The sequence below is a fragment of the Leuresthes tenuis genome, unplaced genomic scaffold, assembly GCF_036924035.1.
Source record: "Leuresthes tenuis unplaced genomic scaffold, fLeuTen1.0.hap1 SCAF_22, whole genome shotgun sequence".
Classification (NCBI taxonomy): domain Eukaryota; kingdom Metazoa; phylum Chordata; class Actinopteri; order Atheriniformes; family Atherinopsidae; genus Leuresthes; species Leuresthes tenuis.
The window spans coordinates 10,858,405-10,884,320 of record NW_027325376.1 but is presented as its reverse complement, the minus strand read 5'-3'; the positions used below and the strand labels follow the sequence as shown (position 1 = coordinate 10,884,320).

The 25,916-nt window shown below is 37.3% G+C and overlaps 1 protein-coding gene across 2 annotated transcripts in view; it reads left to right on the top strand.

Moving 5' to 3' along the window:
• The window catches only part of LOC140282208 (pyruvate carboxylase, mitochondrial-like), a 254,267-nt gene that overhangs the window by 107,910 nt on the left and 120,441 nt on the right, over positions 1-25,916 (top strand). For both annotated transcript variants that reach the window (XM_072376794.1, XM_072376795.1), the window contains exon 12: positions 14,339-14,521. In XM_072376794.1, the coding sequence (XP_072232895.1) occupies positions 14,339-14,521 (183 nt within the window). The remainder of the gene's footprint in view (positions 1-14,338; positions 14,522-25,916) is intronic.

The window sequence follows — 25,916 nt, the reverse complement described above, 5'->3', positions numbered from 1 at the left end:
TAACGACTTTTAATTCTCCTGTACATGATACCTGATTAAACAGCTTGTTGGAAGTCTCTTCAGTTTTGTCCCCTAATTACAGATAAACTAGCTGGATTAGCTTTAAATGAGTTGGTGACCTCACTCACTGGCTGCGATTCCAAATAATACTAAATTGAATGTGTTTGATAGGATAAAATAAGGTGATGGCCTCGTATATTGAACAGGTACGAGGTCAACAATACTTGATTTGGTATTACGCAGAAACACCATCCTGATCTTTATTTATTTAACTTTGAAAAGGAAGGCGAAATGGATGTAAATTATAACTTGTTGGTGTAATCAAAAGGAAGTTATAGTTTAAAAGTGCAATCATCAAACGCTTTTTCTTTTTTCATGCTTTCCAAAGAGTCTCACTCAATCCAACAAACCAACTAGTTAATTTTTTTTAATGCTAAAAAAAGCTGCAAAACTGTACTCATGTTCAGTGTTCTGTAATTACAGTGTGAAAGCAAACCTCTTAAAATGAATTGTAAAATTTGTAAAATTAATTGAAATTTAGCTCAAATTTCTGAAATTTTTCATCTCACAATTTTCATACTTTTCTAAACTTGCAGAAATGCATTGGGAAAACCACCGTAATGAACAAAAATAGGGCGAGTGAACGGATATTATCAGGGACCGTGGTGAGCATCTCGATGTGACTCCTGCACCTTGTGCCTACACTGAGTATTGCAGATCTGCGCCAACAGCACACTATACCCATTTTTTGAGCCTGAAGTGACTCAGTCTTAATGAGATGAAGGTTCTGATATATTAGCCTTGCCCCAGATGCAGACATGAGCATACTTTGGATCCTAACAGTGAGAGTTGAAGAACTTACAGATTTAATGTGAGTGAACACTTCCTCTGATCGGGTGACTATTTAATTACTTTACATGTTTTAAATAAGCTGGCTTCCAGGCTGGCAGAGGCTTGCTGTGTTTAGTTTGGGTCCCCACACAACATGAGTATTACGTTTTAATGAGTCTTAGCTTCAGGGCAAGAGGGACTCTATTTACTCAGTTTGGCAAATCATCTGATACAAAACATGCTTTTTTAAGGTTAAGTTCCGGTTGAAACCACAAGCTAAAACAACACATTTATAATTTCAAAGCGATACCCATGGCAACAGCCATGACGAATGTCATTGCAGAAGATGAGAAGGCAAGAGAAGGGAAAAGACAAATAACTGCACATTATACGGAGAGGTTGGTCAATGTAGACTACTGTGATGGAAGATTTTATGGATTGCCATTGCTAATATGAACGTGTTGATGCAAAGCATTTTGGTGAGTTATGGACAGAATAGATGGAGGGTAGGGGAAGCTATGAAATGAGCGTAGATGAGAGATTTTCATTTTAAAATGGTAACTCTGGGTTGAGACGAGATGGATTCAAATTGTAAGAAAGCAAGTTGCATTTTAAAAATGCATGAATATGTAAACATTCCCCATTGATGTGGAATGTCTGTCACCCGGCTTGTTGTTGGAAACTGTCAATATTGTTTAATCAAAGACGCTTTCACTTAAGAATATATATATTTTTTATAGAACAGAATACTTTATCATCACCCATTAGGAAATTCTATTGTTGCAGTGTAATGAATTACTGTTGAATTGAATAAATAAATACACACAGTGTATCTCTGGCTCTAAAGCTGCTACCCCAGCAGATGCTGCAAAGCAGATTGCACTCTCCATCAGACTTACAGCAGATATGCAGAATGTTGCTGCAAACATCCAAGGTCCTCAATGTGTTGGATTGCTGTTTTTTCTTTCTATGTCAACTAAACATGAATATTCTAGAATATTCAGCTCAGCAGGGACACCTGTGCGTGACTCTTTTCTTTGTTTTATTGCTGAGAGCTTTAGCATAATGTCAAAACATCAAGGACGCTTCACTCTAAAACTTGAATTCTTTTATATCTTATATTTGATGCATATTTTGACTAATCATTTTTGCTATTTATTTAATTTGATTTAACGTTGTATGTGTAATTACTGTAAAATATACTTTAAAACACTAAAGAGCTTAAAACATTACGGTGAATTAGATAATTTCTTATTTTTATTAAAATAAATAATCTGCCAAGTAGACGGAGGGAGAAAAACCCCACGCTGAAGTAATGCTGCTTGTTTGCGTGGTTGCTTATTCACATGATGAAAGGTGATATTGACATCACAGCGAACATGCACTTTTCAGTACATCTGGTTTTCTGACAAGAAAAAGGAAACTGAAAAATAAATGGGAGATGAATCAAGGCAGAAAATTGTGTTGTGCCGTTGCACTTGTTAATAGATCTGGTTGCAGTTTTGATTAGAGAGAAATGATACAGATACGGCAAAATAAGAAGGCAAAGATAAGGAAGATGTGTGTGTGATGCATGATACATTACTGCAGAGGAAGATCAAGGCCGTGCTGAACAGATCAAAGCGCTTTTGTCCTTGTTAGAAAATAGACATGCACACACAACAAAGAGACGAGCACACACTCCTACAGAGGAACGTGCCTACAAAGACATACACACAATATCCTTTACACTCCAACACACTTGCACATCAAATCATCCATATCCAGTTTCCTATTATCCATCACAGGCTAATTCATTAGTTTCACTGATAAAAATGTAGCTCATTAATTCACTGTTCCTTTGAGAGACTGTGTTTGGTTGGGTATGTGTGAATATGAGAGACGGAGATGAGCAGAGGAGGTCATGAGTGCAATTAGACAGATTGAAAAAATAATTCTGGAGAAAGTAAAAGTATGCATGCAAATAATCACATACATTTATGTACAAGCATGTGTAATGTCAATCAGCTACTAAGGAATCTTCTGCTGCTTTAGTTTCTCTTTAAAGGTTTCAAGAGGCTGAAAATGGAAACATCTTCAAGATTTGAACAGGGGAGAATAAATCACAAATGGATGGAAATACGTTTATTTGGGAAATGGTTGTGCATATTTGGAACATGCTTGTTGAGTTCAGGCCAATTACATCTCGCAGCTTTAGCGGGTGAAATTGTCACAGGAGGAATGGGGTGTGTAGCAATATTACATCAATATTTCCACAATGTGATGAACAATGAGTGAAGAGAACCCCCGAGGAATGGAGAAAACACAAATATTATATTCGGGATGTAAAAATACAAGGAATGCTCTTATGCGTTTGTACGCACAAGAGGAAGTACGCAGGGATACTGATCAACAGTTGGCACCAGAGGTGACGGTATTACTCTCCGGTCGCCCACCTTCACCACCATCATCATCGTGGGGATTTTGCGACAGGAGAGAGCACAAGTTGCAGCTTCTGCCTCTGAAACAAGAAAAACTGTACATTTAGGTAAAACTTATCAGCTTTCTATAGAGCTTTGTTTCCCAAAATATCTAAATTCAGAAGAGATTACAGGAATTCCTACAAACACTAGAAATCATACTAGGCTATGAGGCTAAATAACCATCTGAGAGTACCAGTGAGTTGTTTCTCCTTTGGACCAAATAGCCAGATGTAGAGAAACCGATGAACTCTATTGTTGTGGTTTGAGACATCATTCCAACAAAATCCCCCTTTGCTATGTACACACATACACTGAAAAGTTTTGAAGCCTCTATTTTGAGAATGTGGTTTATAAGAATTTCAGTTTTTTTTTACTAAAAAAATCATGCATTTGGATGTGGATGTCAGGTGCAAATGCTGAAGAGTCAGTTTGTATCAGACATTCCTGTGGCCTACAAAGAAAACAGCTCATTTAACTTGTTATAATATTGTGATATTATTGTGAGCTCCTAATCATGTAGTGAAGATGTGCTATCATGACAGCCCCACTGTGGACTAACTTTTTCTGCCATTAGGGGCCCTTTAATGGGCAGGGGACCCCTGCATCTAACTGCCTTACCCATCCACAAATTGTACTGGGTCAAAGACTACTTTGAGCAAAAATATGAAAATTATTAATCCACCTGACACTGCACTTCTTTCCTTCTCCAGTAAAGCACCCAGCAGGTGTAAAGTAGATCAGAGAGCAGCTGTCTTACAAATATACACACACACTCATACCCATGAGAATACAATTTCTCTCCCTGTTCACAGGAAATCCCCATCAGTTGGTTTTTAGACTGATTTTTGTCCCCATCATGTGTGGAAAAACAAGCACACACACACACACGATTTTTTAAATGTGAGGTATTTCAGGAGGGAGGATTAACTACGGTTACACTTAAAATAGAATAAACAGTTTATGGTAAAGAACAAATCAAGAGTGAGACAAAGTTCAAAATAAAAATTACTTTGTCGTGATGAAGATTCAGAAAGGGCAAGTTGGAGGTGAGATTCAGGCAAACGGATGGCATGAGCTCACCAAAAGGTGATAAATGAGTGAGACGTGTTGAGGAAAGGAGTTCTGTGAGAGGATTAAGTGGGATAAAGCTGCACCTGATGAGATGGGCCAGAATGACGAGGAAAATGTCACTTATGGGTGGTATGAAGCTGTTGGGATTTTCTTGGATTTCTGCATTTATCATTCATACAATGTGGTCTAATTATCATGAAAGTCATTCTCGACGAACACAATCTAAATAACAGAGCTGCACTTTTCCTGCTTTTATTGGTAACACTAACACCTGGTTCTTAAAGTTGCTCAGAGTGGAGTGTCCTAGGTAAAGGTGTGAGACTTGAAGTGTGGAATGTAGAAATGGCCCTCACTGCAAATGCAGGCACACAAAATCTGATAACAATGATGTAGACAACGCTTCAGTTAAAAGAAGCCAAAGGCACTACAGCGATCTACAGTGATGGTTTTTAATGCCTTTAGTATTCATCAGTCCGTAAGACAAATTGTCTACAAATGGGTGACATTCAGGACTGTTGCTCCTCCTCCTGGGTACAGGTGTCCTGCAAAGATTGCATTAAGAGCACAGTGTGCCATCCTGAAACAGGTGAAAGGAACACCAGGGTAAAGTCAGCTGCAGGTTGTTGCTGTTAGAAGTCCTATCATTGAATAAATTAGAAAGTTTACTTGCTTTTTATTTGAGATCAGTAACCATGAAAAACAAATGTATTTTATTTAGTTTTCTGTTGAAAGATTTCTTTTTTATTATTATTTTTCTATTTATTAATTGCTTGGTGTTCCTCTACTTGCTTTCTTTATAATTGGCTCTCCACTCATTGCATCACAAGGGCATGTTTTAAAGGAGCTGCGCAGATGTCTTGGTCTGTTGTTGATGCAGAGTGCTGGATGTGACTACTGTAAAAACCCAGATAATTCATTATTAAGGCACAATAAAAGTGGTCTGCAGCTGAACTTTGCTCTTGCACTATTTTTGTCAGTTGCTCCATCCCCCTGCTGTGCTGAATTGATAAATGAGTTGGAAAGTGCAAAACAAACTTGTAAAAACTTTTCATTTCTAAAATGTATAAATAAGCACAAAATTGTGCAAAGTCTTGCTCTTGTGTTATGGCTTCGTCTTTGTAATCTTAATAAAGTATTTAGCGTCTCAACCTCCTTTACCTTGAGCTTCTGCTTTCTCTATTGTATGTTTTTTCACACTTTTTAACCTTCTTTCATACACACCACATATCTTTTCAACTCTTGCCACTTGAGCCCCTGCTGTTTATGCTGGGTAACCTTGCGCTCCGCCTGTCTTCTTTGTCAGATCCCCTTATACCTTTAGTTTCCTCCTTCAACTTTGCTCGCCCTCTCCGTCATGTATTTTTAATGCCTCTGAGACCTTCAAGTGTTTGTCAGTTCAGCTTGACCTGACAATAAAATGTTGAGCTCTGTATATACTGTTGTGCCAGAGGAGAAAAGGTGAGAAGGCGGGGTAAAAAATAAGGTGAAAATGCAGTGTCCCACTTAAAGATTGAATGAAATGTGGGTACATGTAATTATTATAAAGCCATCAGTAGAAAGTTAAGTTATATTGTCATGTTTCCATAGTTTGGCAAATTAGCAACCTAGTATCTGCCAAGAGTTTTTCTACATCTTACAGCTTTTTTTAACAATACACAGAAAATGTTTTACATGTGGCAATTAATTCCAAAAGCTGAATACATGGACTAAAATGACACTAATTATCCAGATAATAACCACACAGCAAACCAATGAATGATGCAAAATTAATTTTTCAGACTTAAATAAGTGATTTGTGCTCTTTTTGATCTAATTTTTATCCTTAAGAATTGTCAGACCAGCTGGAATGCTTGATTGATTTCGTAACTTAAGTTAATGACTATTTGCTCCTCTGTCTTTGACAAACGATATTGTTGTTTTGTCACTGCAAATTATAATCTTTCTCTTATTAGCTGTAACTTTTGGTGGAGCTAGAGCTCATGTTGTCATTTGATTGGATTTTACCGCTTGTGTTACTGGATAACCTGCAAAATGTAATTTCCAGCTAGTAGGATCAGAGCTTTTTTCAGCATTCTTTAAACTGGAATATGTAGTGGGTGATCTTTAGGGTAATGTTTCAGTGTGCATGAAAGAGCAGAAAGAAAAGCATTTACGGAGGTGAGAGATGACCATGGATGGTAGGAGTTGGGCGTCAGCTGTAGCTTGATTTGAATTATTTTAAAAAGTGATGTGACTGAGACACAGATGCAACGTGGTCAGAGGACAGCTGGTCACCAGAATACTCAGGTGGATTTATTTATTTATTTTATTTTTCATATCATATTTACTGGAAAAGTAAATTTTTCACCCTTTTTAGATGTGTAAACCGCTTATTTGAATTTTTTTTTTATTTAATTGAAGTTTGTGTTTCTGTGTATGAGAGAGGAAAAGACAATAAGATGGAGGCTGAACCTGAGTAAAAAGCTACTTTGCTGATTTAAAGAAAAATGTGCAGAATGCTTTGTATCAGTACCCAGAACCAGCCACCATTCCCCATTTAATTTTTTGTGGTCCTTATTGCATCATTGATACTGATCCAGTGTCTCCTTCATATAACCAGCAATCATTACCTCTGGGTCCTGCTACAGTAAAAAAGTAAAAGAAATACATGAGACGATGTTTGATTCTTTGTCTTGAGTTACTGGAAAAAAGAATGCTTGGACAATTTGACAGTAAAGTTTCAGATCGATAAGTCGACTGTTTTGATTTATTTTCCCCCTGATGTAGAAACGATCCATTGTTGGTCCCAATCAAACGGTTCTGGTTTATTTTTTTATTTTTTCATATTTTATGTAGTAAGAATTGGTAGATGTGTAAATCTTAACCAGTGTTTTACCGAAATGTTTGATTTATTTCCCCCTCAGATTGTGTTAAATGTTCTTGTATACATTCACAGTTTGGATGCAATGTTTTTTTTTTTTCTGTAAAACTGCTAAAAAACACTGCAAATAATTAATTACCTGATGAAAGTTGGCTGTGGTTAAATTAGTAGGCAATACAAGTTATTAGGGTACCAGGGCTTCTGGGCAGGCAGGCCTTTTATTTCTTATTCGCACTGATGTTCATATGAATTTTTTTCTTCTCTACTGTACCTGATTTCAGTGCCTTTAAATGAAATGGTGTAAATAAACACTTGCACCTCATTTCCACTTACCCATGTGTTCATTAGCAGTCCATTCATTCATATTCAGAGCTCTGTAATCGGGGGGTGTCCAAACACTGCAGTGTTTGAGTTTTACTTTTCTTCAAGCTCATTAATTGTGGAGAGAAAGTTAAACATTGTTTAAAAAGTACCAAACATGCCATCAAACTGCTACCTTGATGAGCTGCGACGACACAATTAACATCGTATCAAATCAAAATCCACTCTGATTTTATTGGTTCTTAGCAGGGCTTTTTTTTTTCCTTGTGAAAGCTGTCCACACAGCTTATGGGACTGATCCACAGTGTCTTAAGGTCAAGGATTCAGGCAGTGATTTGGACACATGTTAAAGCCACTACATGCAATCAGTTTAGTATTGACTAAAAGTTCCTTTTGTTCCTCCCTGCTCAGCCTGATTGAGGACTGGCTTCCATTTGTTCCTGTCAGCACCACCTCCAGCCATTATAAGAGAACCATGTTTTTATTATAGGAAGTGGTCTTATAGGTTTTATAAGTTGAGATCTGAAATTCATATTCATACAAAGCTAATTAAAATGTGATTTCTTTTTTTTTTTTTTTTTTTTAAATGAAGCACAGATTTGTGATCTTCTGTAACACTCAACATAAAAATCCCTCTTTTTTTTGCATATGAATATTGATCTGAGGGACTGGATGTGTGTGGGGTGTTAATTATTGTAGGAAATTGGTTAATTCACTGTAAATTACTACTACAATACTGAATGAGACAACTGGCTAATACTGTAACCTGAGCAGCTTCATCCATGTGGTGAAATATACAAGATATGGAAGTAACGGGAAGTTCTGATAAGTAAAGGTTGTAAGTTTATGAGGAAGCCCATTAAGGAGGGAAGAGGCAAAGCCTGCAAGTGTTTGGTGCTGTCACAGTGAAGGAGATAGGGAGTGATTTGGCTGCACTGATCAAAGATGAAAGATGGTTTGAACTTTTGGATGAGCCAGAGGGGGAAAGAAGTCAGAAGACGGCCTGAGTCTTCGGCTTCAGAGGAAGGTGCCACTCGAAGAAAACAAAATTTTGAAAATGTATATTACTTTTAATATTGCCCTCTGACATGTGACTTGTCAAGGAATACTGTCACTTTCTTTTCCCTTCAGTGGATAAAGCAAAGAGGTGCCCTTTTCCACCTCGTAGGAGCCCTTCTGGAGTGTGATAGTGTTATCTATCATCACTGAGGAACAAAAACAATGTTGAGTTTTAAAAATCTAAACCATACTTGTGGGACTTAATGGTCTGATTATTTTATTTGATTTATATATATATATATGATATTGATCAACTCTATTTAATTGGCTCATAACTTTTCAGTCGGCCGTATCAAATGAGGTATACATTTATACAAAATTTATACAAATTTAGCGACTGTAGTGTTCAAGTTAATAAGCCGAAATAATAAAGAGCTTTCCTCTGTGGACACTGAATATGGGAATTGCTTTTTATGCAAAATTTTAATCGAGACCCGACTCCTGTCATCAATAACAGCATGCTGTCGGCGTGGTTGATAGCAATGGGACACTAAACCCACCACGTAAAATTTGATTTAAGGAGCACAGCTTAGCTGGTGGGGAACAGAAACATTTCAGTGTTGCCTTAAAGCGTGTACTATGACATTTTATTGGAATCATTGAGCATATGTAATGTTTGTAGACTGAGCTGAGGCTTTAAACTGTGTTTGACCTCATACTGCTGTGGTGACATATGCTGACACCAACATTTATCATGTCCATTAGGCTTTGTTCATAAAGTGTATAGTTGATCTGAACCATGTAGACAGACACTGAAACAAAAGTATGTACAGTTTTATCCTATGAAGAATTTTTTTTATTTTTTTTGTACCTATACACTCGTATCTAGACATTTTGTTCGCAGTTGTCTCTTCAACCTCTGTGTGGCAGAGCTCAAGGTCCCTCCACATCTAGATGACCTGATGTCCACCCAACGCACTTCCAAAGCCCCAAGCAGCTTGTAATGCAGTCACAGACATCTGGTTGTCACTGACTCTAATGGTTGCTCTGATGTTTAGTACTACATGAGAAATGAGCCTGACTGAGTCTGTATGCAGGTACAGACTCAGCATCTGCATCCCAGTATTTTATTTTCCTGTGTGCTGTTCACTGTTTATAAAAAAAAAATAATAATAATAATAATTTTAAAAAATTATTTCGTTAGTGTGTTTGACAGTTTTTGGGCAACCTAGTAGTAGCCATTTTTCTTCTTTTAGATTATGATGTGGAAGAAGGCACGAGCGTTGGTGTATCATATATAGTGCTGATTTAAGGGGAATACGCAATAAAAAGAAGTAAGGGGAAGAAGGAAGAACATAAGAAATTTCAAAAGGAAAAGCATAAGTGAAGTGAAATGATAGGTGAAGAGCTTGAAGTTGTGAGACAGGAGGTATGGAGAACAAATAAAGGCAGATGAAGGGAAGAGCAGTGGAGGAGAGGATTAAGAAGGGAGATGAAGAAAACATGAACGGAGGAAAATTGGAGAGTGCACACTGAGGAGGGAAGGCAGAATGGGAGATAATTGATAGAAAATTCAGAGAGCGACAAAAGTGTGGAAAAGATGGGAAGTAGAAGAGATCCTCTGTTGCTCATTTAGTTCATTATACCCCCTTCTGGAGTGCACACACACTCAGAGGATTGATAAGAGCTAATGTAGTCAAGCCTTTTGAAAGGGAATTGAAATGAGGCCGTGTGTGCATTCAGAGTAACAGTTGGTGCCTCACTACAAGTACAGTTTTAATATCAAGAAAATGCACCTGCAAATGCATTTTGGGTCCTGGTGTTGAATTGCACCACTGTTGTTCTGAAGTGCTAAAAAGACTAATACAGAAGATGGAAGGAAAACAGATTGAGTTTACATGATGTAAGAGTAAATGGATCCATGGATGCTCTAGGATGACAGACACAGAGAGGTGAGGTAGATGATAGTTTTTTTAAATGAGGAAAAAATAGATGGGAGTTGAAGGTGAAATTGACAGCATAGGAGGGAAATTGAAATAAAAGGAGAGGTGAATCTGGTCTATTTTGGATTCAGGTACTTGTGTGCCAGCTGTGGATTGCCACTATAGCTTCAGACAGGCATATGCCATGTACAACCAGAGTCTATCAAATCTGTAAGGTCAGACACGGGCCCTGTCCATGCATGCTATCAACATGCTGCTTAGGTGATCGATCTTGAATGGGACAGCTCAAAGAAGACCACAGAAAACAGGTTTTAATGGTAGGTGGAACCAGGGTCATAGAAAACATTTCTCAAGTGTTGCAATCCAGCTGTTTATTTGACCATATGAATATATATTTTGGGAGTTGGTCTATTTAGGTTTTTCATACCATCATGGAAAGTGGTTAATGAACATGAATTCACATATCCATCCAAACATCTATCATATAAAGAAACTCCAGTTAAGAGTGGATAAAATTGGACTGGTCATGGCTCTATTGGTCAGGATTTTCATCACCAGGCTCAAACTGTCATTCACAATGGAAGTCACATTAATGACTTAAAACAAATTAACTGCTTGGGTTGCTGAAGTGTAAGAAGGTCCCAGTAATGATCCACCACAGACATTAGTTCTTTAATTAATGTTATTAGTGTTGAAGGCACCAATTTAAGGCTCCTTTTGCTAAACACCAATAGTAACACTTGGGAAACCTTTTGGTCTCTTGAATAATCATGTAGGAAAAGCTGATGTACAAAGGGAGATATTCAGGTTGCTAAGGAAAACATGCAGTTTTTCCCATATGATTGCATAAATTACATGCAAATTAACATAAAATGCACAATGAACATAATCTTTTTATAGTAGGAATCTTGTCATTTTGCTTCAAAACAATTTTTTTCTAATAGTTTATCAAACAGTGCCTGCTCTATTGGTCATCTTTACACACGCATGGATTGAGCCAAACTGACATGTGACTGAATTCTGTGTCCAACCAGTGTCGACAGTACTCTGGAGATGAGGTTTGAGGGCTCTTGTGTGCACGGCTGCCCTCTGGATGCCATTTGAATTTCAGAGTAATTCAATAGAAATGACAGTATGACATGCTGCTCAATTATTTTCACATATGTAATGAAGTTAATACAACACTGGTTTTCAAGCTATCTGTTCATTAGTCATTTCCCAGATGGGTTGTAATTTGTCTACTCCCTGTGGTGCATACAAAGATGTCACCTTTTGTTATTCCCGCTCTGTAACTGCATACAACATTTCCATTTTCTGACTTGCATTTGATGTTCACTTGTCATTTGGGCCATCGGACTTATTAAATGCTTGTATCAATTCATATTAACCTCATGGTATCTGTCAAAACTTTGTAAACATACACACCAGTTCATTGTCATTTAAAATGGAATACAAGATTGATATCTTAATTTAGAATTATGGTAAACATTTTGGCGCAGGAACATGTGAAAGCTTATCTGGAACAGATCTTTATTTCTCTCACTGCTGTTACATGATCAGGACTTGCATTAAAGTCAGTTGAAACAGCATGGCGCCCAGTAAGTAATTAGGATATTAAGATGGCCTGATTATTTATTCATTTTTTTTCTTTCCTTGTGTTGCACAACGGGAGTTACCAATGCAACTTGCCAAGTTGAAAACCGTTGGTTACATGATTTTTCATTTATTTATTTTTTAATTTGGAGGGGGTATTAAGTGAAAAAATTCAAACTATTGTTACATAAGGTGCTGTGTGTAATATTATTTTGTTAGCCAAAGAAGATTACTTGATAGCAAACTTTATGCTTCTCCACTCGTGTTCCGCCTGCATCTACCCTCGCCTCTACTGACGTACAACCACTGTCTCTGCCTTGATTTAACACCGCTGGACTTCAACCATCTCTGTTCATTTATAGCTCTTTACATCTGTCTCTCCCTCTCCATCTGCTCCTCTCCTCCTCTAACTGGTATGTTATCAGTTGGAGCTCAGATATGCCGTCGCTTTAAGTCTCTCTGCTTCATACACTGAGCTGGCAGGCAGTCTGCGTTGCCTTGCTGTTTCTTCTCCATATATTAGCTTCAGCTGTATGTTTACTGCAGAAACTGACAAAAGGGAGAGGAAAATCAAACCTAGTTAGCAGCAGGAGTGGCAGTTGGGTGAAAGTCATTGACCTATGATTTCCAAAATCTTTGTTTAAAAAAGCCTTAAATATTTTCTGGAAAACTTTAAACATCTTTAATTTCTCTGCAGCCTTTGACAAAATTTTAAACCTCAAAAAAACATTTAAGAGGTTAAACATTCAGCTTCTATTGTAAATGTTGAGTTTGCCATATTTAATCAATTATGGACAAACATAAGGTCTAACACGTTTGAAATGAACGTACCTATTTATGTACGAACCAGGAGTATAAATGAGACTTTAAGTTCTTAAGATGTCCTGTGAGGTATTTATTTCCTCAGTTTTGGAAACATTTTAAATAGGGATTTAAAGATATGTTTTGGTTATTATATTTCTGTCACTGTCAGATGCCTTTTTTGAATAACAGAAACTGTAATCGCGAGTCTTTCTAGAGGAACCTTAATGCATTATTTTTTTTACCATCCAACATGTACATCAAGTATTTCTTATTCCTTTGACTTGGTCCCCTGAAACCTGGGGTTATGAGAGGTTTTTGAACTCTGCATTAGCAGCTCTGAGAGAAAGTGACTTTGTAATGCACCGTGGCACACCAACCTATTTTTATTTATTTTTTCTAAGTTCAAAGGAAATGAAACATACTGAGAAAGGACTGGAGAGTTTAAGAGATATACTGAAAGCACACACAAATGAATTGAAGTGGTAGCCTATAGCATGTGGACAAAAATAATATACTTACAAATACAACTGACTTACAATGTTTGGAAATAAAGAAAATGATGTTTGAACCACAAAGAGACGAGTGGGAATGATTAAAGCAGAGTGAAAACATAATAGACACTTTTTTTTAGTGACGAGGTTGAAGTCCTGATGGTAAGCTTTTCTACACATTTGTGTGCAATTACTGATTTACAGTGAGGCAGCTGTGTGTGTACAGGACAGCAAGAGATCAGCCAGATCTGTACATGTGTCAAACCATTTCAATTCTTTAATTATTTGTCTCTGACTCTGAGTTCAGAACAAAAAAGGGGTGATTGAGACAATGGCATAGTGAAAGTGATTTTCTTGTTTGACTGTGCCCTGGGCTGAATGAAACAATCACCTTGGACTTCAATTATTAATATAGTACCTGGCTTTTCATTCAGTTCTGCCTGCCCAGTGTCTCTTTCTCTTCTGTCCTTATTTGCCCACAAAATCTTTGTCGTTGAATTTTTGTTAATTTTAAATATCAGTTGTTGGAAACTCGTGCAACTGGATTTCAACACGGTGCACTTGCATATCTTGGTCCTCTGAGGCACCAGGAAACTGCCGGTAAAACAATAATAAGCCCTAATGAAAACACTAAATCTTAAAACTTCTTACTGTGAGATAAAAGCTGTGCAATAACTCAAGGAAATACCGAAGGCCAAATATTCTTGATTTATTTTACGGTGCTTTGCCTCCTAATTGGGTTCACTTGATGTTAATGAACAATTATTCACAGATTTGCTGTATCTACATGATAATGGGTTTAAAAGTGTTTATGCACGGTGTATTTCTTGCATTTGTTTGAAAAGGGAGTTGTGTATATACGCTGTGTACAATAGGTATAGTGTGTTGGTGTTTGTATGTATAACATCTGAATATCTCTGAGACACAATTTAGACTTTTCTTTCATGTCGTCTCCTTCTCCAGGTCTTCAGAAGCGGTGAGGGCATGGGCATCCGTCTGGACAGCGCTTCAGCTTTCCAGGGGGCTATTATTTCTCCCCACTATGACTCACTGCTGGTAAAAGTCATCGCCAGTGGAAAAGACCTGAATACAGCGGCCTCCAAGATGAGTCGAGCCTTGGCTGAGTTCAGAGTGCGAGGGGTCAAGGTAGGAAACCACCACATGTGCCAGCAGCAAAGCTGTGTGTGCATGTCTTTGCTCCTTGTTTTTATTTTAAGTTGCTGTTTACTTGTGGATCTTGAGGGGTTTGATTTGAACATTAGGACTTGTTGAAGTGATGCTTTTTGACACCTGAGCCATGGGGTCAGCCGTGGTTCAGTTGTTAATGGTTGTTTTCCAGTCGGATGACCAGGGGTTGGATTTCCAGGCCCTTCATGTGTTGACATGTCTTTAGGCAACAATGCAAAATATGACCCCAGTAGGCTCAGCGTTGTGTGATTGTGGAGAATATAGATGTAGCATGCATATAATGTGTAGTAAAAAATGCTGCGTGAGTTTTAGCGTAAATGAAAATCTTACTTTAAAGGACCCATTTAAGAGAAATCACTTTTTATGTTAAGAGTATATATTTAGGAGTCTGAAGTCACTACTAACTCAAAAACACATTACTGACATTTTGTTTTCAACTCCCTTAATTTGAAAATGTGACATCAATGAGCTGTTTAGATGTGCAGGGAAATCCAGCCTCTTTTCGTGTTATCTCTGCCTCGCTTCAGCTTCAGATGAGGCTGCATTGGCAGAGGAGGAGAAAAATTAAACTCTTTTGTTGATTTTTGCTGTGCTAATAACATTAAATCTCATTAGTTTTATAGTTCACTCGACTGAAGAGATAAAATGAGCCGGTAATGCTCTACGAGTAAATTTTTTGTGTTTTATATCCCAATATGAAAGTCTGACTTCTAATTAGCGTATTTTAATGTACCAGTTGAAAGTTAGAAATCCTGATTTTTCCATCTGTCATTCAACATACGAGTCCTGACAAACTCATGCTTAAAATAGCAGGTAGTCTATCAGCTGTTGATGTTCCAAATGCAGACAAGGGAAATAAATATGAGAATAAAAAGACCAAAGAATGCCTGACGTTTCATTAACGCCTCAGGAAATGATGTCAGCTTGTGAAAAAAGGATAAAATGTTGTCTCCCTTAAACTGTGATGTAAAACCCAGACAGGCGAAGAGTCATGTGCAAAGTGTGGAACATTCACTTTTCTTTAAATCCAGTAAAAATTTGTCATAGGCCCTAACTGTGGATGTAAGGAGGAATTCTTTGTTGGCAGAGACGTAAATTGCTGGTTATCTGTGAGATGGGCTCTTAACCCATTCGCAACTGTTACAAGAGAAACTCTTCAAGCTAGTTGAGATTAATGGTGTGAAGCCGTTAAACTCTGAAGCACCAAATCAGCTGTAGAGTGAGTGCAAGTTAGTATGAAGTGGTACATTTCTGCGGTTTCTTGACTGCTCTGCTACAGTTTGACAGTTGGCCTGACTGTGCATGCTATAGTTGATACTATATCAGCAAAGACCACCGGGAACAGACTAGTCATTTTCACACACTCGCTGAAGTCTGGAAATGTTCGAGAGATGTTCATGACATGAGAACATAAATGTCTGCAACATTTGCTCTGGACTCCTGATAGATTTAAAAAAAAAAAAATAAAAAATGTCCTCCCACCCACGGTGTAAGATCCTGTAAGGAAATATTCTGGGGCATTTACTGCCTCTGTGCAAGTGAGCACGTGTGTCTTGATGAGACTTTGTCCTTTCCGTTCGCCTCCAGCTACGTTCAATATGTACAATATTCATATCACCAGAATAAGAAAAAAAATCCTTTATCCTCACGTTTAATTTCTGTATCACATGCTGCCTCCTGCACTATTTAGATAGCTGTTTCCCCGCCGCCTCTCTCTTGCATTTCCAGCTGGGAGAGTGCTTCTCCAGCAGAAAGCCTCCTGATGTGTGGTGTGCTTATGTGAACAGCCACTATGGGAAAAAGTTGTCAGTATATACTCATCATCTTGTTGCTGTCATTATCATGACAAGCATTTTAGTTTTTTATATATATATATAATATATATATATACTATAGATTTATCACATCTTTTTAATTGTGTTTGCCTCTAAAGAGCTTAAATTACAATGCGTTTAAGAGAGTCAAGTCTTGATACTGTGTCCATTTAATTATACTTTCAGATTTTAACACGATCAAGTGTTGAGACCTTTACTTTTGCCAGCATAATGAAAATAAAGTGTTTAAATTACTCCTAAACTGACTTGCATTCGGAAAAACTAGTTACAGTTCTCACATGTAATGTACATTTACCTATTTTCATGTTGCAATTAAAGAGGAAAGATTTATCTTTATCACAGCAGGGAGCTTATAACGGGTATCTTTTCCCTTAACACATTAGGATGAAAGGTGTATGTATGTATGTGTGGTGCTTCTAGTTAAGAAACAACTGCTAACAGTGTATTTGGCCAGTGTGGTCTTTGTTTTCTAGGCTATGGATTAACCTTAAGTGATTTCCACAAAGATTGACTATGGTAGAATTTGAAGCATGATGTATCAGGATCAAATAGTTGATTGTGAGAAGTCACAAGTTATTTATTGCAGCTATGACACATTCGAGTCATTAATTCTCAGTAAATTCCAGTTCAGAGATGGGATTCCATTGATGATTATTTCTTTTTGAGGTTTCTGTGTTTAATCAGGTGGTAAAACTTCAGAAAATGAGCAGAAAAGGAGTTTAATGCAGACAAAGACCAAGTCGTCAATCATTATGTGCAACAGAAAGTGTCTTAAAGCTGAGTGCTCTTTGGATTTGGAGAGTTATTTTTCAGTTAATAGAATACAATCCTTGCAGTCGATACAAAAGTTTGGCACCTCATGAACACTGGAAGAGAAAATATACTGATGCAAAGACTGCTGAATAACAAGGTCTGTGATTAACATAGTTTGTGTTAAGACGGTACGACAGCTCTGTTTTCAGAAAGAGATTTTTTTTCCTTTTAATTTGGCTGCTTCATCTTTTATCTTGTCATAATTCAATTTAGATACTTGCTTTCCAATTTGAGTTGGCCAGACGAGCTTTATGTCTAGCTCTTTGGAATATTCAAGTACTTTGTTCTTGTCATCATCTCACAGATGGACATTCTCATTAATGTAGGCACACTTCCTTTTATTTAGAAAGAAAATGTTATAAATGATTGATTGATGATATGATTGGTTAAGGCATGGTAAAGCCCTTCACTTCCTTTCAGATGCCATATATTCCTGAAATCAGATTTTTCGTCAGACTTACATGCACCCTCCCTCATTGTCTTTTGTTAAAATTATTCAGTTAATTATTCACACTATGGTTCACAAAGTCAACCATTGCCAGCTTATAAAGGGACACTGTAACATAAATTCTACTGTATCCTAACAGTAGGTTAACACATGGCTGTACTTCAGTCTGAATAGATTTTTACAATGAAAAACCAGCTGGTTATTGGTTCCACTGCACCCGAATCACTATATATGAAATTTGTGTACCAACCTTCCCTTGATTTTGTGTGGTCCACTAGTGTTGCTTGTGCTGCCTTGGAATGTAACCAGTAAAATAGCAGAGTATTAACAAATAAACTGGAACCCTGTTGATGCTTTGACACGATCAGAGATATGATGCTGAGGGCTGAGATCCTCATCTCCCTTAACTTATTGTTTCTCACAATCAAGGAAGCATAGTTAGTTAGACTTAAACTGATCCCACTGATTTTCTTTTCTTTTTTTTTTCCCTTAATGCTTTTTCAGCATGTTAAGTATACAGTATATTTTACATAAAAGTTGGAACTACAATGCACCAGAAAAAGCCTGAGCTCCTTCGGTTGACACCTGGTGTGTGGAATTAGGTCTGGCATTTCAGCTCTGTTTGTTCTCCTCTTCTGTATACAGTCTGTCCATGTGTGTGCATGTCTGTCAGCGTCTCTGAGTATCTGCACACATTGTGTGTCCACACAGAGGGATCTGCTGGTGTGAAGCAGTTAAATGTCACGCGTTCAGCTGCTGAGACGGAAAGGGGGACGGTGATGGATGGGAAAGTTACATGACACGAGGCAGAAGGGTTAAGATAGATGGATAGAGAATCTTGTGGAGAGATGGCAAAAGAGATTTCAAGATGTAGAGTGTGTAACAAAAGACGACAAGGAAGGGAAGGCCGGACGACACATACATGTTTTTACATTTGTTGGTGCATTTCAGTGAGTTCTGGACTATGAAAACACTTTATGATTCTTGAACAGATTTTTGGTCCAATTGCATCGCTCTACTTCCTAGAGATAAATGCCTGCGTTAATAACCCCACCCATAACCAGCAGCTGTAGCCACGTATGAAAAATGAATTTCTCTGCACGCTGAAACAATTTAATATTGTCAGCTGCAGCAAAAGATTCACTTGGCATTTAGTGACAAGTGTGGGAATTGATTGAAGCTCCAACTAATGATGAAATAACAAAAAAAACACGTACAGCACGGCTTTAACACAGAACACACAGTTTGTTTTTTTGATTCAGTCCTTGTTCTCAGTTTCATGGTGAAATAATGAGACGAATAAGAATAATCTTGTAAAGGTGTAAATACTTATAAAAACCTGTCAGAAATGGAGAAAAAGACCTAGCTAATGAAACAATCACCTTAATATTCTGTCCAGTTTTGGAGAGACCGAAAGATGTTTTGATGATATTAATCTGTGTGGGTGAGACAGTTCAGTTTGTACTTTAAGGAGGTTGTTTCCACCTGCAGGGGTGGAGGTGTATAAAGTGTCTCCTCCTTATTGCTGCCCCCTGTGTTTGTGAGTCAGTGGCAACATTGGATAAAACTGTGATCCCATCCAGGGAAGCCCTTTGGCTCTAGATATGCATGACCATCACAATATGTGGCCACTGATCTTTTTGACCTCATCCATTGTTATTGATGTGGATATATGAACTTAAGAGATTTCAAGCTCAATATTCATATTGCAGACAAATTGCCCAGATCTGAAGTAAATCAGCATTCAACCAGTAGTCACCGGTTTCTGAACACTTCAAAGAGACATGAGGCTTGTGGACTTTTCCTGAATTCAACCAAAATATTTGGTGAACTGCCAGTGAGGATCTACAACCAATGAAAGGAGGCAAGGAGGCCCATGAGAGGGAAACCAGAAAACATACAAGCTTTACAGAGAACATGTTGAAGTCTGCTGAGAGTCAGGAAAATAATAACAATTAGTTGAACTGAAGCAAGAACAATATCAATAACTCTGCATTTCATTATCATAACAAACTTATCTTTACATCTATGACGGATATGTTCTTGATTTGATTTTTAAAAGGCTGGATTTGAAAAAGGCTGCATCTCTTTTTACTAATGGTTGGTGTTGGATCAAAGCTGTACAGATAGAAAAAAAGTTAAATTGCTGTGGTGTTTTTAACTCTCCTTTAAAATGTATTCATGTCTAGTCAAGTATTGCTATTCCCATGCACTAGTTTGTCATGTCTAGCTCTTCATTTCTGTCTCTACACGTCTCTATGTCCTGTTTTTTTTTTTTTATTTCTATCGTGATGTGTCCAAATTGAACAGCCTCAGAACTTTGTCAGTCACTTCAGTCTCTTCGTTGTCGCTCTCACAATCTCATCTAAGATTGATCACCTTTAATTTAAAAGCTGCATCACATGCATTTCTGTTTGTTTTCCATGTTGAGGGTGAGTACAAATGACCAATTTACAATAACTTAGTAGTGCGTGTGTGTTTGATTTATCGTACAATTTCATTGGACCACTGAACTATTCGTTAATTTTACTGGTCAAATGTTACGAGGCAAAATATTTTTGGCGGCATGAAAAAAAAAGAAAACATTTATTAGCCGCACCGAATTACAAGCCGCGGTGCTCAAAGTCTGGGGGAAAAAGTAGCGGCTTATCGTCCGGAATTTACGGTATGTTTTTTGTTCCCTTTGGTCAAGTTTTATACATTCAGTCTAACTTACAAACCCCAACATTATCCCTCTGTTAAGCTCTTATTTGTATTACTGAATTTGATTTATTAGTCAGAACGGCTACATTAATTGTTTAATCCAAGCTCTGAGGACAGTTTAATTTACATCCCAATTAAACCCAATCATTAATCTCCAACATCTGAGTGCAAATAAATCGGTGGTTTGCACTTGTTTAATGAATCACTGCTTTTCTTGTTTTTCTCTGCTTTAATGTGAGGGAGACATTTGTATCAAGCAGAGTCGCAAAGTACAAACTAATTCATTTCGTAGGAAAATGATAACAGATGCAAATTGCTTGTCAAGGTTTGAGAAAACATTCAGCCAGAATCTTTCATAATGCAGATTCCATAGCGGGCAATACACCCTCTTAGATTACAACTTGTTAGAATGAATGTTGGAGAGATTGCAGGTCATTTCAGATTTTATTTTGTAACCAATCTTTATTTTATTTTCTACATTTTTTTTCTTTGATGTGCATATTTTCTCCCCTACTACTCTAAAAAGAGTTACTTTAAAAAGCTTGATTGTGAATGTTGTCTTGATGCCCAGCTATTGATGAATTACTTCTGCAACGGTTGTGAAATTGAAAAACTTTGAGAGCCAAGTTAACTGAAAATGACATTTGAACTCGATATGGGTAAAAGTGACTACAAAGAACACCATGTGCGATGAATCATGACGACTTACACAGGTAGGAATGAATACTATTCTTGCATTCATCATGGTCAGAATTGCTTTCATTATGAGAAGCAACCTTGATTTTCTGTATGAAAGAAATGCAGCAACTTTCCATGCTGTTGGTTTTTGAGCCACTGGGAACTCCAGCAGTGCTTCACTGAAAGTCTGCTTCATATAAACTTCAAATGTTCATTCAGTTTGTTTTAAGTCAACTACTAAAACTATTGAATTATCTTAAAATCAACGATTTATCTATAGATTTGAAGAAAAGATGGGGATTAATAGAATTTGTTCTTTTGATTGAATTTCTTAGGTTTACTACTGACACTCGAGGATAAACTGACACACTGATCCAGGATCATTCACCTAACATATACTAGGAGAACAGAAGATCAGTTTAATCTGGGATGTATCTGTTGAAAGGTGATTTAAACTCACTCTGATCATTCAGACACGCTGATACTATTGCTGCCTTACTCATGTGTTCTCCCTTTCTCTTATAAAATGACTCTAATATGCGCCTCAAGGGTGTTTATCTTTATCTGTCTTCATTTCACACCTCTAATCAACCACTTGCACGGCGCATCATCTCATAAACTGTGTTGTTATCATTCTTGTATGTGTGTAAATGCATGGCATGGTTGTGTTAATCCAGACATATTAAAGTGGAGGTCTCTCAAAAGCTTTGTTGTAGAAAATTGAATAAAGCTGAAAAATCCACTCAGCATGAGAAAAGGTGTAGGTCAATAGAAAAGAGGAAAAAAATGAAAGACAAATTAAAGGCTCGGAAGAGAAAAAGGCCGGAAAACAAATCGCGAAAGACATGTTTACTGTTTCTGTGGCAAGAGCAGATAAGTAATGGTGACCGCTCTACTGCTTAGATTATCTGAGGTGAACCGACTAATTAAGGCTTTAAAAACGATCCATTTTCAAATACAGACAAGAGACTTTCAGTTTGCACAAAGAGGTTTCTACTTGATTAACTGAATACAAGCGCAGCACAGTGCAAAGTACAAGTAAGTAGCTTTCTTCATCAAGTTATTTTTTTTTCTTTTAAAGGAGACTCATTATGAAAAAATGACTTTTTTCCACTATATTATGAATATTTACACCACATCACTTCTGCATCAGTTGCCACAATAGATTGAAACCAGGACTGTTGTAGAACATACTGCAGTGTTGTTACATAGATGTTCTGTGCTGGAGGAAGTGGAAACAAGTATTTCATACAGAAGTTATGTAGTCTACATGTCCACAGCGAGCCTCATTTAACTGTAAACGTTTTTAGGTTTTAGTTGTATTATATGGTAAAAAAACTTCTGGTGGCCTCATTCTATGCAGCTTTAGCTTACCCATCAAAAAAGCTTCTGATTCTGTAAACTAAGTGCTCTGATCACTGTTGAGTGAGACACTGACTGCACGAGAGTACAATCCACTTAACAGACGTTTAAAAAAGTATCCCATTACATGTTTTATTTTGCATCTTATTTGAAGCTTATCAGCTTTGGAGTGATGATATTTGGCAATAACCAGAATGGGATGGCATTCCTGCGTTTTGCTTTTTCATAAACCTTATATAAAACATGCTGCATATGTTCATTCTAGATTTTAACACTCTTTTTTCTTTTCAAAGTCAAAGATTTACAAAATAGTAATATTTTTAATGAGTGCAGAAGAAATTTCTTTTACTGTTAAATACTTTAACTACAAATGTGAGGTCTTGACTTTAATACATCAAATGGTTGTGAATGAAATTGCTTTTATGTTAAAGCATATGAACAAGTAATACATAAGAGATTTGAAAGCTATGTGTTAATAGGAAAAAATCCGTATCGGGCTGCTGTATGCTGATGTACATCACAGCGAGTTCTGCTGATGCTTTCAGATGGGACTTTGAAGCTGTAATCAGGGTTAATTCAGCTGAGATGACTTGTGCGGGAGATGCAGGGATGGACAGATGGAATGGTGGGAAAGAAGAGGAAGTACAGAAAAGATGCTATATTGTCATTTATATTTGCATCTTCTACTTTGGATGATTCGTATGCTTACATTTTTTATTTTGATATTATTTTTTGTCCTTTTGAGTCGTCACTTCCCTCTGTTGTAAATTCACAGCTTTAGTTTAGGAAGAATCATGTGAAACAACAAAATACATAAATGCTCTTCCTCCATTGTATTGTTTTAGATGGTATGTTACTATGAACATTTATTATTGATCTGTGAATGCTGGGAACATGAAAGTAAAACAAGGCGGGGAAGCAAAGGCAGTGATTAGATGGGTCAGTAATGTGCTTTCCCTGGAGACCAGTTCTGTTGTGGTTTCCAAGAGAGGACTTAAACTAAAGTTCAAGTACAGAAAAACTAAAGTTTAAGTCCTTTCAATTCATGTCATGATTGTGTACTTGTTCATTTAAAGGAACTAAATATCAATGCATACTTCTGTGCTGAGCTACAGATGATGTAGGTAGAGATTGAGCAATTCTTCTGGCTACTGCCTTTGAATTACTTCCCAGTATCACACCTTGAATGGCTGAGGAGAAATTAATTAAAGAATGTAGGCTGGGAGTACAAATGAAAAGCAAAGAGTGATTAAAGGCTTGCTTTGAGAGTAGGTGGCAGAACCATTCTTGCAGCACAAGTAGAAACAAAAGATGAACACAATGACCATGCAGAGAGCTCATGTTGTCAGTAATCTTCGTTGGCATGTTGTCCTGAAGCAAGAGTTGAATGAGCCTCCAGTTCCTCATTGAGGGGAGCAGTTGCCTTCAATGCCTTGAAATATTACCAAGCTGACAGTTTATTCCCTCACTTAAAGAACACAGCATGCACAGAACTTAATATTGAACTCAATAATTGAAAAAAATCATTTACTTTAATTTAGGATAAAAATTCTGGAGCTGAAACCTTCAACTTTAAAATAAGAAATACTAGACACACAAAGTTAACTAACGGTGGTGTGTGCATGTTTTTACTTGCCATCCAATTGAATGAATCGTTAGAATAAAATGTCTTTTAATTGCTAATATCTGGATTGAGCCTGCATGTTTGCGTTTAAGAATTGTCTGCAGACATTTTCAGGATATTTGCAGCAAGAGCTCTCAAGCAGGACTGATACAGGGCTGTGGTCTATTATTATGCTCACCTTATGAGGCATCCTGGAATTAAATCTCTAAATATCATTTAGAGGTTTACAAGCCCGGTGTCTCGTATAGGTGACAAGTTAATAAATTGTTATTGGTCACATCAACCTCAGGTGCTGTCATAGTAGCAAGGAACTCAAATTACACCTAAGTAATTGACACAAAGGGCAAAATGCATGTTAATGCTGCATCAGTTAATTTTTCTGTCACTTGGTACGTATGTTTGTGGTCAGGTGCACGTTCTAATGCACATGCCATGAATACTTACTCAAACTGTGATGTGCATACAAATGGAGACACATATGCACACAGGATTGCGGTCTGGGGGGGAAGTAGGAGTTTTTAATTACAGGTCAGTACACAGACTGATTAATTGTTTGAGCGATTTGTGCAAATAATCACATGCGCACTACGGATGGTTTAAGGGTGTAATCATCTGTTGAAAACACAAATAACAATGCAGAATGCCTGATGTCTTTCGATGTCTTGACGCATGCAAACACTCATTCTTTTAGAGAAGGTAAAACAAACGTATACATTAAGATGCCTTGTTGGAATGGTGTAATACTCTGACAGAGCTACCTCATGAAGCTTGAATAAATCAGACAAAACAAATGGAGCTTATCACTCCTGATAATTCAGTCATTTTCAGAGCATTATATTGTAGATGTTAATTTGGTTTCTGTTTAGGATTATTTTCCAAAACCATGTCTTTACATGTCTTTCAATATTCTTTTCACTTAAATCAAACCCAACTTTCTCAGTTTATTCATTCTTATGCCACCTGCACATGTAAATACTTCACTGCAGAAAAATCAGTCATGAAGCTTGAGCTGCTGAGGTTATGCTTCTGCATCTCTGTCCCTCTCCTCATGGCTTCTGTTCTTTTCTCAGACATTTAAGTCTAATTGGATGGAAATAATGGAACTTGGAACTCTATTTCTCTCGACCAGCTGGGTGCCGGATTATACAGACCCCACTCACATAGGGAATGAAATTATTTCCAAATAGTTAATCTTGAGGGCAGCATTAAATGCAGAACAAGTTTGCCACTCGAAATAGAATAGGACTACACCTGTGAATGCATGTTTTTCCTAAAAATTCTTGAAAGTAAAAAAATAAATAAACAAAAAACAAACATCAGTTTTGCTCATTAAAAGCAGATCACCCTATTTCTGTCAGAAACTATAATAAAATAGCATCCGACTGTCTGCTGGCTGTCAAACAGCTGCATTTTCTTGTTTTCACTGCAACATCTGGTGGCCTCGTAATTATTTATTTTTCCTCCTCAGACTGAGCCTGAGGTGAATCTGCTCTGACTCGGCTCTCAAAATTTTATTACTCGGCTGCACTCTCTCAGCGGTGGTCTGAGTAAATGACTTATGCCTTTCTAACTGTTCAGCTTGCTCATAAATGTATTTTTTCAAATCTCAAGTACCTGATGTGCTACATTACAAATACCCCTCTACAGTGAGCATTAGTACATCAGTGTGCCCAGACTGGTACTCTTGTTGAGCAGTTAATTTTATGGTTTTGTTTGGGGATGAATGTCAAGTTGAGGTACACTAACTGTTGACCCAAAGTAGCATCTTATGCTACTGTTGGCCCTCCAGTTGAGACATTTACTGAAAGGCTAGTTGATGTCCAACAGAGCCAGAAGGCTGACAGAGGTTACGTTTTCAGCTTCTCGGACAAACCTTTTCAGTGTGATATT